The sequence below is a fragment of the Pistacia vera genome, unplaced genomic scaffold, assembly GCF_008641045.1.
Source record: "Pistacia vera cultivar Batoury unplaced genomic scaffold, PisVer_v2 Contig293, whole genome shotgun sequence".
NCBI classification, from domain to species: Eukaryota; Viridiplantae; Streptophyta; class Magnoliopsida; order Sapindales; family Anacardiaceae; genus Pistacia; species Pistacia vera.
The window spans coordinates 93858-106120 of NW_022196105.1; the positions used below are offsets into that span (position 1 = coordinate 93858).

General features: G+C 33.4%; 1 protein-coding gene and 1 pseudogene across 1 annotated transcript; both read left to right on the forward strand.

Moving 5' to 3' along the window:
* The first annotated feature begins 558 nt into the window (after positions 1 to 558).
* LOC116135036 (UPF0613 protein PB24D3.06c) lies at positions 559 to 6008 on the forward strand. The gene is made up of 9 exons (XM_031420742.1): positions 559 to 923; positions 2158 to 2234; positions 2646 to 2751; positions 3106 to 3198; positions 3315 to 3380; positions 4272 to 4417; positions 5022 to 5130; positions 5261 to 5325; positions 5676 to 6008. Exons 1-9 carry the CDS (start codon positions 669 to 671, stop codon positions 5821 to 5823), a joined length of 1065 nt encoding a protein of 354 aa, XP_031276602.1. The 5' UTR covers positions 559 to 668; the 3' UTR covers positions 5824 to 6008.
* A 3553-nt stretch (positions 6009 to 9561) lies between these two features.
* LOC116135047 lies at positions 9562 to 11383 on the forward strand (annotated as a pseudogene).
* Positions 11384 to 12263: the final 880 nt, after the last annotated feature.

Sequence of the window (12263 nt, forward strand, 5' to 3'; positions counted from 1 at the left end):
GCCTAGAATATGAAAATTAAAATCATATTTTTATATTTTTCATTACACCGTTTCATTTGTATCGATTTCATCCATGTTGTCAAATTGAAAATAAGAAATATCATTCTTATTTCTAAGAGTTTCTAAATTTATCAAGCTGCAGATAACTTTGTAATATTATTATTAGTATTAGATTTTCCCACGCATTAATAATCATACAAATAAAATCATAGTTAACACCTCATAAAATTTAGTATACTTTTAAACTATTCCTTATAGTTTAAATTTCCCTATAGGACAATCATCTCCTTTAAGATTTTGCTTAATCTTCTCTAAAACTTGATTTTAGTGATTCTGGTGACTCTGGTGGGGAGGTGAATGATAATTCTCAAACTTTAAGATGCATTTTTAATTACGGAAAATCAGAGGTAAAAATTAGTAATAACCCAGAAAATATTACAAATTCTTAAAATTTAGAAAATATACTACAACGCGCTCTCAGCAGAGCGTGGAAAAGCATCACCTTCACTTTCGCTTAAACAACAATAAACGAATGACACTGTTGCACTTGCACAGACAAATCAAGTTTTGAAGTACCCATCAAAGATCTTCTTTCTTGCTCATCCTAAATTTTTCAGAACAATTACAACTTTTTTATAGCAAAATGGTATCAGTTCAGAGAAATTAACATGAATCCTTCACTTTCTTCTTCTTCCTCTCTGTCCCCAACATCTTCTTCTTCTTCTTCTTCTTCTTCTTCTTCATCAACAACAACTGCATCGACTTCATGGTTCTCGGGCATTGTCCGAGGCCGCTCTGTTAGGTCTTCAAGTCTCAAAGTTTCTAATAATGCCTTGCCCTCCGGCGGGGATTTCTTAGGTCCGGTTAAGGGCAAGAACCAGTTTCGTGGTGTGCTCTTTAAGTACGGTCCCAAGCCTACTCAGGTCTGTCATTTTAAATCTTTTTATTGTTGATTGAAGTTTATGAGTGGAATGTAAATTTTAGGAATTTTCATCATTTGGGTTCAAATTGTAATTTAGTTTTTATATGAATACTGAAATCTGGAGTGGAAAGTTTGGTATGGAAATTCCTTCATTTGATTCATTTCTAGTGGTTTATTGGGTTTTAAAGATAATTTCTTTATGTTTTTTAGATTGTGAAACTTGTGATTTGAAGTTGATGTTTGCGCATATGCTGAATCTGTTTCATGAATATTTGTCAAGATTTGTTTTTGGGATATTTGGAAATCTTGAAAATAGTTCAATTTTAGCTAATTCAAGTATAGGGAGCATCAGGATTGAGAGCTTTGGAAAATTTTAATGTTTTTTCGTGCGGCAAAGTAATTGATGAATTTTCATTGGTGTAGTGCAACTTTAGGAGTGCTACTGATTGGTGATATCTCTTTGTAGACATCTATTGTAGAGGACAACATGATACAGGCTACATTATGGCATTTTTATGGAAATCTAATTGATGACAATATGCTGAAAAACATATACACATAGGTAAGAATTCAATCGCAGCATGTGTTTGCTGATGCTGGTTTACTGGTCTGAGGAGGGAAATATTGGTCATGTCTGCAAAAGGTTTTGTGAGTTAAAAAACTTATTCATCTGTATCCTTGGGAACATTTAAAAGTCGTGGTGCTTTAGAACACCAATTATATAGTTAAACATGAGCATCATTAAATGATCCAATCAGAATGAAGGTTAAGAAATTGAATTTCTAAGCTATTCATATCTGAGAACCACGTAAATTGGACCTGTGAGTTGGATCTTGAAATATGTGAAGAAATGATATTTTTGTCAACAAAAATTGTCCATTCAGAGACCATAGTGTTGCGAAGCATCTCCTAGTAGTTGTTGGACCATATAAAACTTGTCTGGAGTAGTAGTAACATGTTCACATGAGAAAACTTGGTCATTACTGAGAAATGGGTTCCATTTATGGTAGGTGTTGGGACAACAACTTGGGGCTTCTTTGGTATCCTATATTTTAATCTGATTTTAGTTACTTTGCTCTCATGGGCTGTCTAATATTTGTTGTTGATTTTTGTATTTATCTCAGCTTTCATGACCATGCTGTCATGTACTTTTTAACATATTGACTTTGCATTTTTTTTTTTTTTTTTTTTTTTTTTTTTTTTTGACATCTCTCTCTGTTTTCTTTACCTTGCAGGTTGCCTTTAAAACTGGTGACTATAAACAACAGGTTATTTTTATTGGTGGATTGACTGATGGTTTTATTGCAACTGAGTATGTTTCGTATCATTTACTTTGATCCACTGAATTAATATCTCTGAGCAATACGTTGCGTCATTGCCTTTGTTGTTTCTTTTCAACATAAATGACATGTAAATATAGGTTTGATCCTTTAACATAATTTAATCTGACATTTCAAAGTGACAGTAATTTAACATTTGAAAGAGATGGTGAATCATGCTTCAAAATTGCTACTTTGATATATTTTTATCTATATTTGTCCTTTTGATTTCAAATTGTCAAGCATTTTGCCTTTATCTGTAACAAAGGAAGACAATCTATGTTTGATGGTTGAGTAAATTAATAGGATTCATTTTCTTCTAATACCTGGCTGAATGCTGAAGTCATATTTGTAGTCTTTTTCTTTATTAATTCCTGACATAGTTTTTCTTTCCTGATTTTCAGATACTTGGAACCTCTTGCAATTGCTTTGGACAAAGAGAGATGGTCACTTGTGCAGCTACTTATGTCATCTTCATATAGTGGATATGGCATCTCCAGTTTGAAACAAGTAATCATATGCCTTCCTATAAATTGCTATCTGGCCTGCTGACCAAAAATTTTTATCGTTAGGTTGTTGTTTGAAGATGTTTCATTGGTTATGATATACATTATTTATCCTGTTTGTTAAATGAATGTATACAATTTAACTGTTCAATATGTGCTTTATAGTTCATTGATGGGCTTATTTAGAACTTAAGTGCAAGCTGTGGCAGTTTAAACTTTTCATATCTTTACCATTCAGTGTTATTTTTGGGTTAAGTTGGAAAGTAGTATATGTAACATGCCATGTTTTCCTGCTGTTGTTATGATATGATATTTTACTGCCTGGATTTAAGATATTTTTGCATCACATGTCTTGAAGGATGCCATGGAACTTGATCAGCTTATTAGTTATCTGATTAACAAAGAAGACTCTGAGGGTGTGGTACTACTTGGTCATAGTACAGGTTGTCAGGTGATTGCTTATTGTATTATAAACTTTTGTTGAATTTGAAGCTCTTTGAGTACTCATCCATGTCATTTTTCTGAGGAAATAAAATCATCTGCTCTTGTGTTTGCATATGATTCCAGGATATTGTGCATTATATGCGTACAAATGCGGCATGCTCGAGAGCAGTGCGTGCTGCAATTTTGCAGGTACCAACCATCCATTTTTTAGTTACTTATTTGCATTACTGAATGTAAGTCATAAGTTGTTGCTCTTTCTACTTGTAAGTTTTTCTGCAGTGAATAAGAATTTTTGTTATAACTGATACATCTTGCAATCTGTTTGATTTTCAAATTCAAATTCTGGTTCAGATCACATCATTAGCCATAACTAAACTACTCATTAATAGTGGTACTGCTGCAGTATGGTATCTTAGTTGTAGGTTGAGCAACCAATATTTGCGAATAAAAGCATAATATTTGCTAGTGTTAATGTAATTCTTTTTATAGTTTTGGTCCAAGTCCCATTTTTCACCCATGGAGACTTCATATGGAGGAACTACATTATATTGAGGAAAAGACCATTACCATCCCTTATATTGGGGCCAAGGAAGAGAGATAAATGAGGGCCAAGCTCTTAAATAGTCAAATCTCGGTTGTTATTGTCCAATGGTGTCTCTTGTTACAACAACAGACTACATAATTTATAGATCAAATGTAAAATCTATGATACTTCTTTTGATGGCTATTAATTTTCTCTTTAAAATACAATCAAAATTTGAAGTTCATTTGGAAATCTTTAACTAATTCCTTTTTTTAATTTCCCTGCTGAAGAAATTTCATTATGCTTTTGTGTCATACATGATTATGCCTAAAGACACTTTGGCCTACACAGTGACCACTTATTATATCAACTTCAGTACGGTCTGCTGTCAAATGATGTGATTTTGAATTGCATTACAGTCTTATACCACAAGCCTTGTACAGTCTTTTCGATTTTGATATCAAATGATAACCTTGTCAAGTTTCTTCTTGCATAATGTGATGTTTCATGTACTGCCATTTTCTACGCTTGGTCACACTGTCAATTGAAACTTTCAGGCTCCAGTCAGTGATCGGGAATATAAAGCAACTCTTCCTGAAACGGCCGCTATGATTGACTTGGCTTCAAGCATGATAAAAGAAGGCCGAGAGTCGGAATTAATGCCTAGGGAAGCAGAACCATCTGCTCCTATTACCGCTTATAGGTGGGTGTATATTGCCTTATTCTTGTCATCCTTGAATTGTGGGATATGCTTAATTTCTTTTCTCATTATCATTGATTTTCCATTTTCTTTTTTTTTTTTCCCGGTAGTTAGGAACTTCTGAACTTTGGTCATCTCTCTATCATTTCATACTTCTCAATTCTTTACTAATAATCTACCTAGGATATTTAAATATTATCCGATATTTGAGTCGTAGTAACTAAAATTCGAGTTGACAGAAACGTCTTCATGCTTTTTAATGCAAGGATTTTACAAATGTTTAATATCTTTACAAGGGATATTTGTCTTTTTAGTACCTGTTTGTGATTTATTTTCCTCCAGGTTTCAAATTTACAGCCTACATTATTTCTCTGTCTTCTCCCCCATTTTGGTTATGTAGAGAAACAAGTCAGGTTTAAGATATATTCTGTCAGTTCTAATTTCTTCTTTTTTAAAATTAAAAAACTGGAACTTGAATTAGTGCGGCATTCTGTTGTATCAAAAATTTGCCTTTCACTAAACTATTGGAAGAACAGATGGGTACTGCAAATAAGATTGTCATTTTTTATACTGTTGCTTTATTGCTAAAAGCCTAAGTATTATGCAGGTATCACTCTCTTTGTGCCTACATGGGGGATGATGACATGTTCAGTTCCGATCTTAATGATGATCAGCTGAGACAGAGACTTGGTCATATGGCTAATATACCCTGCCAGGTGTGCATTTTCTGCAACTTTATACTTGCCAGTCCATCCCCCTTTGCAACTAAGTGTTATTTCTGTCCTGCTGATTTAATGCTTGATAATTGCCTACAACTTGGTTACTTCATACTTTTTTTCTGCACAGGTTATATATTCCATGGCTGATGAATATATACCAGAGTATGTTGATAAAAAAGCATTGGTTGAAAGGTGAGAATGTTTATATATAAAATGTATAAATATTATTTTGCTTCTCTTGGTTTATATCCTCAAGGAAATAGCGTGGTTGGTAGGCTCTCTTGCTTACAAAACAAGAGAACCGGGGGATCAAATTCTCCTTGTACCAACTTTGAAGTGGATCAGTTTAATTTGAGTTTTTCATTGGAAACGGTGGGTATGGTGCTTGTATGAAAACATGATAATAAAGAAAACTTTTTTCTGAGTTTACAAATCATGTAAATTGGTAGTGGACGACATAGATGATTGGCTTGGTGGAATTGGTTGTTGTATTAGATGATGGGGCTAACGAGTAATGACATGTTAATATTAAAATGATGCAGATTGTGCAAAGCTTTGGGTGGAGCAGAGAAAGTTGAGATTGAACATGGGAATCACTCGCTTTCAAACAGAGCCCGTGAAGCTGTTCAGGCTATAATTACCTTTGTGGGAAGAGAAGGACCTAAAGGCTGGGATGATCCATGGAGCTAATGCTGCCCCTTCTTCTCATCTTTATGCTCTTCTAATTCTTCTATTCTTTTTGGTTATTCCAGTCTGCTGGTCCAATATAGAGTGTGTAGGTTGGCGTTGGGTTTGTAGTATTTTTATTGAAATTCATCTTTGAAATTATAGCTACCTTTTTTATTATGCTAAATTCGCTATTCTAATTATTATAATCATCAAATTTCATTTATTTCCCAATATTTTATTGTATTAAAAAAATAAAAATGAAAAAACCCAGTTAAAATATATCAAATATTCATGAAGCAGGCAAACAGCAATAGAATATGTAGACATAACATAATTTAAATAATTGCAAAAAAATGTTTACATTAATAAACATTGTAGTGATTTGAAGAAAAATAAATGACTCAAACATCTGATCAAATAATAATATAATATTACTATGGCTGGAAAGAAAGTAAAAGTATCCATCTCAACACTACAACGGACGTGTGTTGAATTACGAGCTTATGAAAGGTCAAGCTGACACAATAGACGTTTTCACAAATATGTAATAAATTTGAGAAAATTCTACGTGAATATTCTACCATAGTAGGTATTCAAGAATGAGTACATGAAATTTTTTTATTAATAGAATTTTTTCAAAGAAGGACAAATGTGGTATTTAATTGGTTGGTGTACTTTCCGATAATGCCTTCATGACTAACCAAAATCCTGTTTTTCTTCTTCTTTAACTTGCCTTTTGCGTCACATCATCTTTAGCATTTACCATTTCAAACCCTACTGGAGCTTCACATATTTCAACTTTTGGTTTTATCACGAAGTATGAGTGGAGCAGTGACAGTGGCTGTGGCTGGCTTTCACCCATTTTTTCTGCCACTTTCTCTTTTAAAATAAAAAATAAAAAAAGTAAGGTCCACCATTTTCACTAAATTGTGAGTCACTGTAAGCAACTCATCTTCCATTCTTAACATGTGGTTTCAAGATCAAAGGGCCAGTCTGGCTTTTTGTGTTTAGTATGTCCACAACCACAAGCCACGCTCAGATGTACTAGGTCTAGAATGTGTCATTATGCTTCGTTTGGCTCTATATTGTGAACCCATTTATTCATCTCATCATCGATCAACATTTGACTTTTAGTTTTAGAGTATAAGTTTGACAAATAATTCAAATATGATGTTAATCCAAGATTCATAAACAGAATTATCTCTTCCATGTAATTAATAATATTAAACTCATAATTGAATTGTATGTTACCTTTGATTAATTCAAATTTTTAACATAATACATTTAATTTTGTGGGTTCGTCTTCATCATAATCTGGTCATAAGTGTATTAATGACAAACACTACGGTTGTTGTTAAGAGTAAGTGAATGAATCTTAAAGCTCTTGAGTAAATACATCCAAAAGTTTTTATCGTCTGACCCGACTATCTAAAAGTGGTTAACAATCTTTCTAACTTAGCTAACAAGATTTTCTAATATGTCATTTCGTAATAATTTGTATTCTAAAATAATTTAATTATTAGAAAAAAAAAAAGCAATCTATGTTGGAATTGAAAAAAAAAAACACTACTGCTAATGATTATGTTCCGTTTATACTATTGCCTATTCAAATGGAGCTGATTGAAGAAGAATTTATTGCAGTTGAGCTTATGAAATTATAGCTTTATATAAAAAGTTGTTAGTTTTTTCATTAAAATGTTAAAAAGTCTTTTATTATTAATTTACTAAATAAGGCTTTAATTATACAAGTACTCAAGTCAAATTTATAAAACATAATAAAGATATTTTTGAAATTTCAACACTCTAAATAAACTTTAAAAAAGCTTATGGGAAATGCTCAATCCATAGCTATAAAATAACTTATTTTAAGTTAAATAAGCCTTTTGCAATATCAACGTAAACAAATTTCGAAAATGCTTATGACTTTCTATTAACTCTTTTCACCGATAAATAAGTCTAACCAAAAGACTCTAATCAACTTTACCCCCTTAAGCAATTACTTGTCAATTCTATAATATTATAATATTGATACCAGATAACCAAGAGGTTTATGAGGGTAAAATAGTAAAAAAAGTTTTATAAACTCTTGAGTTTAATCCCTAAATACTATATGGATGGTCATTGAAACTTTTATCAGACCGATAATTTTAAGTTCTAATATAGTTAAGTGTACGTAAAATGACCCAAACACATCAGTGATAAAAAAAAATATATATCTATACCCTAATGATTTAAATAATTGGAGGACAAATTTGAAAGACAGCACAATGTTAATATACGACGAAACAAAGTAATTGATTACATGATAGAGAACCGGGTTAACCCACTTACGTAAACTAGATTTGATGTCATTTTTAAAATACAACTAAACACCAAAACCATCCATTAATTAGGCTTTAATTAGAGTGATCAAAATTAGGAGGGCGTTGGCCTTGACTGCCTTCACCAACATGTCACATGACACCCAACAAAACCATTTAATACAACCTCAAAAGACATTAATGCCCCTGCCTCGCTCACCGACGCTCTCTCTATCTGCATCAATCAATTCATCTGTAACTAACTGCGTGCCGCGTTGCTTTTTAGTAGATTGTCATTTCAATATCAACAAAGGGTTTTTTGTCACATTAATAATCGGTATAGCGGATAAAATATTTAACAGAAGATTTATAAAAGCTTTTACTTAAAAGGAAAGTTTTTGTAAATTAATTGAGAATTAAAGGTAGTTAACTTACTTATTAATAAACCCGCCAGGAGACTACGAAGAATGGTCTAAATATAATAATTTTAAATTATAGAAAAGGAATTATTTTTTAAATTGAGTTATTATTTATAAATTAAAGTAAATATCTTATAATTTGAGTAATACCATCATTGTTAAGAGTTTTTAGATAAAAAGAAAAAATCTCAAGTGATTTATCTATTTCAACATAAATTCTATATATTTGTCAAGTGAAAGAATTGAGAGTTTAAGGGCAAATTTGGAGAGAGAAAATATGAGGAGTAATACCCAATCCCGTGTGATCGAATAATTCAATTGAAATTTTTGAGTGTATTATTAAAGATTTTGAATCGAATCTCTACTTGATTGTTTAATGATAGTTACTAGAATTTTTACTTAAACGATAGTTCTAAGGTCTTAAGAGATTATTTTCCTATATGAGAGGTCATATAAAGATTTTATTTTGATGAAATATAGTTTAAAAACAAAACTTTGGATTAGCAAAAATATTTTATAAAAATATTAATAAGATTAATTAATAATTTAACACACTAGCCCCTTTTAATCCTTAAACGAGAGTTAAAATCGTTTAGACATTCTCAAATGGAATCTAACCTACCCCTCGTCTGCTTTGGACATATAAACAAACTGTGTCCTCTTCGTCCGAAAGCTCAAATCATACCCATAAAAAACAAAAGAAAAAGAAACAATACTTGCTGATAATTACATTGATTTCTATCTTGTTTTTCCTCAAGCCTCTAAAAGGGCAAGATTCAACAACACCTGCAGCTCAGATTGAGTTGTAATACTACATATTCCAGTAAGTTACACATACACACTACAATTCCTTCTTCATTATTATATGTTTTCTCGAGAAAAAGAATACTGTGGCTTTAATGAAACTCCCAGTTTGGGAACTTGGTTTTGTCGTCAAAGTTTTTTCTATTTCTCGTTAAAATAACTTAAAGATTTATTTATCTTCTTGTCTGTTATTTATCTTCTTGTTGCTGGGGTTGTTGTTTTCGTTTGTCTTACAGATGCCGAGAAAGTGGCGGTATCACCAAAACAGTGGCTGTTGTGCAGGGCCAATGCATCAATGGAGATTGTGTGCTAACAGCTCTGTATTTGTTGGGATGGTGGTGGTGTGGAGCGTCGATGGCTGTACTATAAAGAACTTCATTCAAGCTTGGAGGCTTAGGGAAGATTATATTTCCTTCAAACTCAATCCACTGTCGATCTAATCACAATAAATCAAAATCTCACTCTAAACACCCCCAATGTTCATGTTTCCGCCACCCAAAAACTAACCAAAACGACACCAACAGTTTTAGTCCTTTACCCAGTTTGTCTCAGACCCAAAACTACCAACCGGTACGACTAATTTTTCTTCCAACAGTTCTGCCAATTTGTCTCAACTCCAGAAGCGTCAAAGTGGGAATCAAATTTCGGAAAATTCGAGGTGGGTTTCAGTTGAACTGGAGCCCAACTTGACTAGTAATCTTCTGGCTCGTTGTTACTCCAGGAGGAGAGCCGTGTAAAGATTCCCGTACTGTGGAGATTGCAATTCGTGACCTAGATGGAGGGAAATGGTGGAGTATCAGCTGGTGAAATCCATGAATTTTACTTCCAAGCATTGGATGAGTCCGGGAAGCCTCGTTGTCTTGGTGGGGATTACTTCGAGACTGATCTTTCAGGAGGGTCATGGAAATCTAGGCCTGTGGTCAAAGATTTTGGTAATGGTACTTACTTGATTTCGCTTCAGGTTCATCCTGATTTTTCCGGTGATATAATTTGACCGTCTTTTGCTCTTTGACATTTTGAGGTCTTAAGTTTTCCCTCCAAGGTTTGTTTTGATAGAGAGTTGCGTCATATTCCCATTAGGTTCTTTAGAAGTAAAGCTAAACTGCCAGGGTTACAAATTTGTCGAAAATCTGATTTTACTAGATATATTTGGTCTGGAGGTGACAAGACATGGAAAAACGATGATTGTCGAATTAGCCAGGATGGTAGGTATAGGTGTCTAGCGCCAGATTTTCCCTGTCAAAGGCCATGGTGTAGTGGTTCATTGGGTCGATTGAGAGTAATGGTTGGGTATACTCAAGTCATTGTTCTTTTAGGATTTTTTCACTAATTCTGCTTGGAAATGTTTGAAAAATAGGTGGATTTTCTTCTGGGGCGATTCCAATCATGTTGATACAATAAGAAACATGCTGAATTTGTCTTAAATTTGCCTGATACATTCAGTTCCTGAGATTTATATGAATTTTTCAAACCCCAAGGACCCTTCTCAGTCGGTACGAATTACAAGCATTTTCATGGTCACTGGAATGAACACAAATTACCAAGGGTTGGATTCTTTGACAGATGAAGGATTTAGGAATTTGCTGAAAAATTACTTCTCTGAGGACACCGTTCCGGACTCGATAATTGTGAACTCAGGCTTCACGATGGTGTTCACTTTCATAGCATAAGAGCATTCTCTAGGGCAGCAGAGTATGCTGCTCATTTTGGGAAGAAGTTATGGAGTCCATAAAACACAGGGGATTGAGGGTGCCACAAATTTTCTATCGTAGCACAGTGGCGACTGGTGGATATGCACGGTCGCTGGCATTTAATCCTAATAAAATGGAGGCATTTAATGGGGTATTCTTAGACAAGTTGAAGCAAGCTGGGCTGGTTTCTGGTGTGATCGATAACTTCGATATGACTTTTCCATGGCTTTTGATAACCGTTGTAATGATGTGTACATTATGGAAGAGCTCCATTGAAGATGAAGTGGAGGGATGGTGAAATTGGACACCAATATTTGTCGACCTCATGTTAGCCCATGTGCTACTTAATGCTCTATGTGCGCAATAGTTGAAGTAAATTGTAGGTAATTGGCAATTTTTGGAAGGTTTTCTGTTAGTAGCTCTGGAAAGTAGCATTTGTGAAGCTATTGAGTTGCTGGATATTGCTACTGCCATTGCAGGCATTGTTGGAGCACATGGAGAGACAGCTTAGATGGTGCATGGAATCAAATTTTCAAGACTTTTACGTAATGGATGATATTCATTAATAGATTGATTGGCATTCTTTATTTGTTTATAAATTTATTACCACTTACAGTCTAGATAGATCCAGCCTCAGGCATGTAGATTATGAGAGTTCCACGGAATGTATTAGTGAATATGGTCATTAATAACTATGTACCAGTGCATATATTGATGTTTTGTCAATATAATGTTTGTACATAAGTTTTTAGTATCTATTGCATACCTCCACTTGTTGTTTGTTCTCAGAATCTTCAATATTTCATGTACAATGTGATTCCATTGGAGCATAATTTGGCATTTGATGCAGGAGTCACTTTTGGCAATTGATTTATGGCTTCTAAACTTTTGGATACTTGGAAAAAATCATTACACTTCTTGATGAAATACTAGTTTGTCTATTACAATCCTTCTTACTGAGGGCTCCCTTTTGGTTTCAGATTATAAAACTGTTGAACTTTGGTCTATACCTTAACTAGATGGTGTATTGATTACATTTATCTTTTCACATTTTTTTATTTTTGGTTGAAAAAAGGTAAGGATGGTAAGCAACAGATTGTCAAAAAGATACAAAAAATTTTGTGGAGTTGAGCTTTTGATGCTCTTTTAAAAAAGTTATTTATGTCATTATCTTTCCTTTTCAGTAGAAATGAAAGCATACTTTGGAGCAAGCCTATAATGACGGGAGGGATTAGTAGTAATTGGCC